Source organism: Austrofundulus limnaeus, unplaced genomic scaffold (assembly GCF_001266775.1).
Source record: "Austrofundulus limnaeus strain Quisiro unplaced genomic scaffold, Austrofundulus_limnaeus-1.0 Scaffold136, whole genome shotgun sequence".
NCBI classification, from domain to species: Eukaryota; Metazoa; Chordata; class Actinopteri; order Cyprinodontiformes; family Rivulidae; genus Austrofundulus; species Austrofundulus limnaeus.
The window spans coordinates 66,434-71,766 of record NW_013952538.1 but is presented as its reverse complement, the minus strand read 5'-3'; the positions used below and the strand labels follow the sequence as shown (position 1 = coordinate 71,766).

General features: G+C 40.8%; 1 protein-coding gene across 1 annotated transcript; it reads right to left on the bottom strand.

The window, feature by feature from the left end:
* Positions 1–361: 361 nt before the first annotated feature.
* On the bottom strand, positions 362–4,689 carry cxcr5 (chemokine (C-X-C motif) receptor 5). The gene is made up of 2 exons (XM_014015869.1): positions 4,640–4,689; positions 362–1,536 (listed from the first exon to the last, which is right to left on the bottom strand). Exons 1-2 carry the CDS (start codon positions 4,664–4,666, stop codon positions 487–489), a joined length of 1,077 nt encoding a protein of 358 aa, XP_013871323.1. The 5' UTR covers positions 4,667–4,689; the 3' UTR covers positions 362–486.
* Positions 4,690–5,333: the final 644 nt, after the last annotated feature.

Sequence of the window (5,333 nt, the reverse complement as noted above, 5' to 3'; positions counted from 1 at the left end):
TAGTTTAGGTGGCCCTAATCCGTCAGTGATACAAATAGCATGTTGTGGTTTGATTTATAAGGCCTAAATCTTTCATTGCCACAGCTCGCCCAGTAATGGTTTGATTTAGATGATCCAAATCCGTCAGTGTTACAACTGGCCCAGTTGTGATTTGCCTTATAAGGCCTAAATCCTTCAATGCCACAACTGGCCCAATACTGGTTTGGTTTATGAGGCGCAAATCTGTCAACTCCACAACAGACCCAGTTGTGGTTTGATTTAACAGGTACTGACTCTTGCACGGACCACATCTGGGCCACCAAAGAGCAGTCATTCTATGCGGTATCTGAGCCAAGTGTTGGTGCATTACGAGGGCCAGAACTGGGGCCTAAAATGCTGTCCCTATTAAATACAACAATTCAGACAAAGCAAATATAACAAGCACTTTGTTATCAGAACTCTGGAACAAGTTGTAGCATCTTCTTCCTTGACGGATGAGTTTTACGATTAGATGTAGGTGCTGTTGGTGGTCGTTGCCTCCGAAAGGGAAGGGCGGGCGTGAACCGAAGCTCTGATAAACGGTAAACAAACTCTGCCGCAGCCCAGCTGACACAACAGCTGAACCAGCTCGTTGCGAAACTGCACACCGACGAAGGCATACAGGAACGGGTTCAGGCAGCAATGGGACATCCCCAGGCAATACGTCGCATAGTAGACCTGCTTCAAGACCACGGACTCGCAGAAGTTCTCCGTCGCCACTCTCAGCTCTTCGTAGGTTTTTACAACCGACGCAACGTTGAACGGCAACCAGCAGAAGCAGAACACCAGTGTGAGCAGCAAAGCCAGGCGAATAGCGCCTTTCTTGGCATGGCTTTTCTGACTGTGGAAGAGGGTAATGGCCAGCATGGTGTAGCAGTAGCACATGACGCCCAAAGAGAAGAAAAAGCACATGTGGTGTATGATTCTGTTAGCGATGACCCAGTTGTGAGAGTGGATGTCAAAGCGATAATAATAACAGTCGGGCATGGAATCATTGTCGTACTGCACCACAGAGAGAAACACAGCATTGGGCAGGGCCAAGGTCAAACATAGGAACCACAGGGACGCGCACGTCAGGTGCACGACTATTGGACGTCGACTCTGCATGCTGGGAACCGCGTGAACGATGGCCAGGTATCGGTCGAACCCGATGCAAGCGAGGAGGAGGCTTCCGCACAGCAGGTTCAGGTTTTCCAGCGTGCCGTTCAGCATGCAGAAGAAGTTCCCGAACATCCAGCCGGCGATGCTGCTCACCGACGAGAAGGGCAGCGTGAAGATGAGCAGGAGGTCCGCCACGGCCAGGTGCAGCAGGTAGATCTCGGTGATGCGCAGCCGATGGCGACGCCTCAGGAGGACCCCGATCATCAGGCCGTTCCCAAACAGGCCCAGGACGAAGATGATGCTGTAGAGGACCGGCAGGAAGTAGAAGTTCTGCTGGAACTCTTCCTCCTCGTCGCATATCTCCTCGCCGCATATCATGCTCTCGTTGTTGTTACAACCGTTGATATCGTCAAACATCTGTAAAAAAATATATAGAAAACACATTTTTAATGATATTGTTTTGAATATTTAAATATTTATTGCCACGGTTGGCACATGGGGACTGTTGTGCACAACTTTAGGCCAGTAACCCAAGAAATTTGACCCAACTCTTTCTTCACCGCAACTGACCAAAGCAACACCTTCATTACCGAAGACAAGTTCCGGATCTGTCCATCTGTCTCCTTCTCCTTCTCAACAGTGATTATTTTTAGCCTAAAACCTGTTATGTTTCATGTTAAAGTGAAAAATGAATCATTACATAACACATAGACATGGTTAACTGCTTTTTTTCTCTCTCTCCAGACGTTTTATTCAAATTATCTGTCAGGAAACATTGAATGTGTCATACTGTTTTCACTTCCTCCTCTCGGGCCTCTGAGGTAGCCTATTCTGGGCCAAATTTGGCAGATGGTTCTGCTTTAGCTATAAATATATAGTAAATCAACAATAAAGTTAATTAATCCCAAATGTAGTTTTTAAACTTATATGGACACATTAAACATAAATATTCTTAAATTTTTTGTTTGTAATATTGAACAGTAACAATATTGGTAAACAATGGGCTCTAATAGAAATTTTAGAACAAAACTGAAGAGTTAATAAAGTCTTTCAACACAACACACCAAATGTTTAAATTATCAAAATATGTCAGAATTTACCACCAATCACAGCTGCAGGTTTAAACAGCTGAGTGATGGCGGAAATTTTCTAAAAAAAAGGTAAAATTTGGCTCTTAAAATTAAAAGAAGCTCAACGTTAAATGCCAAAAGTAGCACAAAGTGCTAAATGCTAAAAGTGTCCTGATGCATCTCAGTAATCCAGGTAAAAAAATCAAAAAGAAAAAAATAGTATAGGTCTTCTGGACGGGTTCTTCTCTAATGAAACGTTTCGTCTCTCCTCCAAGAGACTTCTTCAGTCTGAGAGTTTCAGGCWAAATTCAGGCTTTTAAGCKCTGCKTCCATGTGACTGATACTCACATCACCAGTGGTTATTCCGTATGTTGCGGGTGTTTCGGAGAAACTGAGACGTTTATTTTCTAAACGTGATGTCCCAGTGGCTTTCAAACCCCAAAACACATTACGGCAAAGGCTGGTTCACCCCAAAGATCCGGTGCCCCGGCACAAACAGAGCAATGTTGTATATGCTGTTAAGTGCCAGGAGGACTGAGACCAGTTATACATCGGGGAAACAAAGCAGCCACTGTTCAAAAGAATGTCCCAACACAGACGAGCTACATCTAATGGCCAGAACGCTGCAGTTTTCACTCATTTACAGGCCAGCGGTCACTCTTTCAGAGATGAGGATGTTCTCATTCTTGATAGAGAGGAACGTTGGTTTGAGAGAGGAGTAAAAGAAGCCATTTTTGTGAAGAAAGACCGTCCATCATTAAACAGAGGTGGAGGCCTCCGTTTTCAGTTGTCCCCCTCCTACAGCGCTGCCATTGCCAGTATCACTCCACCCCCTGTTAACAATAAGTGTTAATTAGGTGTCAACGATAGCCATGTGATGTGAGTATCAGTCACATGGAGGCAGGACTTAAAAGCTTGAATTTTGCCTGAAACTCTCAGACTGAAGAAGTCTTTTGGAGGAGAGACGAAACGTTTCATTAAAGAAGAACCCGTCCAGAGGACCTATACAACTTTTTATTCTTTCTAAATGCTAAAAGTAACAAAAGTCTTTCTTAAAGCCAAAAGTGGGAAAAGGCTAAATAAAAGTTAAAGGTAGCAAAAACAAAACTAGTATAAAAGGTGAACTAAAATTTAAAATTACAAAGATAACTAAAAGTAGAAAATGTTAGCTAAAAGGTCAAGCTGAAATCTGAAAGTCTTTCCGAAAGCCAAAAGTAAGAAAAAAAAAGCACCCTCCTTCAATTGTGATGCCAAATTTTAGGCCATCGTAAAATTTGTTGGAGGATGCCCTCCGCCGGAGTTCGCAGCTGTTGTGCGATGTGAGGATGAAAAAGTTAATTTGAATAGTGAACGTTTATTTAGAATAACACAGTCTAAAGTCAGCTGAGTTTCTCATGGTTAAATCAAAGAGAGACTGATGAACCAGTGCTGCCAGTTTTCATAATCATGGCCACACCCAGATGGGACATTGACCACACATTTCATAAATTTCCCCAAGAGCCAAACCAGAACAGTTAAGCCCAGGACCTCCTGTTTTTCATGATACGAAGTAAAAACTGCTGAGATCTCGAGTTTTACACAAAAACACATTCTGCACCTCCGGTGGAGGGCATCCTCCATCGAAACTACGCTAACTAAAAGCTAACAGAAAAGAGCTAGCTAAAGTTCATAAATAGGAAAGCACTACCTAAAAGCTAACGGTAGCCAAAAAAAGTAGCTAACTATGAAACAGACTAAGAATAGAAAAAATGCAGAAGCAGATTTTAAAGAGAACAGTTCTGTTTGGAGGAACTAAAAGTAGCTCAGTGGATTTTTATGGAGAAAATATTTAGCAAAGTATAAAATTAACAAAAGCCAAAAGTAATATCAGTCATCCCCTGAATGAGCCGAACGTTTGTGATGCTTGAACGGCTAAAATACCACAAAGTACGCAGAAGTACTTAGATTGCATAAAATGGACGGAAAAATAATAAAAAGGGAAAAACTACAACGTGAATGCTGACTCAGCGTACTTTCCAACTCAACATCCAACAATACGCCCACAAGTTATTACTATTTTAAGAATATTATATGCATTTTTACTGAAGCAATACTCTGTTTTTATTGGCTTTTTTAATAGGAAAAATACTTTCTTCCTATTTCAAATTTGTTACAAATAATTTCTTAGCAGGAAACAAGCTGCGTGCACACAATTTGACCAACCTCCATCTGTTGGGGGGTATCTATGCAGACCAAAGAATTCATACATGTTCAATTACATCTCTTGAGTTTTCAGCTTTAACTGGTTTATTCAGCTGTTTTTTTGCTGAAGAAAAATATCAAAAGTATCTTGGGAAATTGAAGGACAAACTAAATCCTAAGTATCCTTTTAAAGCAAAAGTTTTAAGTGCACCTGTTTGTTAAATCAAAAGCAATATTTACAGAAATGTAACATTTTTTTTTTGTCTTACCTCAGTTTCTGCGAACGTTGGATTCATGCTGATGAATTAGAGAGACCGTGGCGACGTGTAACTTCATGTCAAAGGAAACAGAAAAGAGTTTCAGGGTGGATTCCTTTAGAGGTCAGGCAAGAGCAGCGGTGCGAGTCACTGCACTTCCATCATGGCTTCACACTGAGTTTGATTCTTAGCCTTAAAATACACAAATAAAAGGATTTATGAGATTTGGTTGTTGTATTGTAAATGTTCCACCTGTAAATCATAAAAACACACACAGGGACTTGCACAAAATTGGCATGTGGAGAAAAAGCCACAGAATAATAGCTAAATGTAGCTAAATGAAGCTATATTTTGCAAAGGCATGGGTAAAAGTAGCAAAATAATAGCTAGAAGTTAAAAGTAGAATAACAAGTCCAAAACAGCATTTGCTTCAGCAGATTAAAAAAGTTAACAGTGATTTTGTTTTTCAGAACTGATGAGATCTCAATGTGTTTCTATGGGAAAATGTTGGTAAATATGTTAAATGTTGTGAAAAGAACAAAAAGTACAAAACTCATACAGCAGGTAAAATAAGTATTGAATACGTCAACATTTTTCTCAGTAAATATATTACTAGAGGTGCTAATGACATGAAATTTTCACCAGAAGTTGGTAACAACCCAAGTGATCCATATATACAAAAAATGTCCAGAAATGAAGTTATTTG

Bases quoted from the DNA above. Each gene is read 5' to 3' on its own strand.
- cxcr5 (XM_014015869.1), bottom strand. From the start codon at position 4,666: ATGAATCCAACGTTCGCAGAAACTGAG. The intron at 1,537-4,639 runs GTAAGACAAAAA...ATTTTTTTACAG, and splicing joins CAACGTTCGCAGAAACTGAG to ATGTTTGACGATATCAACGG.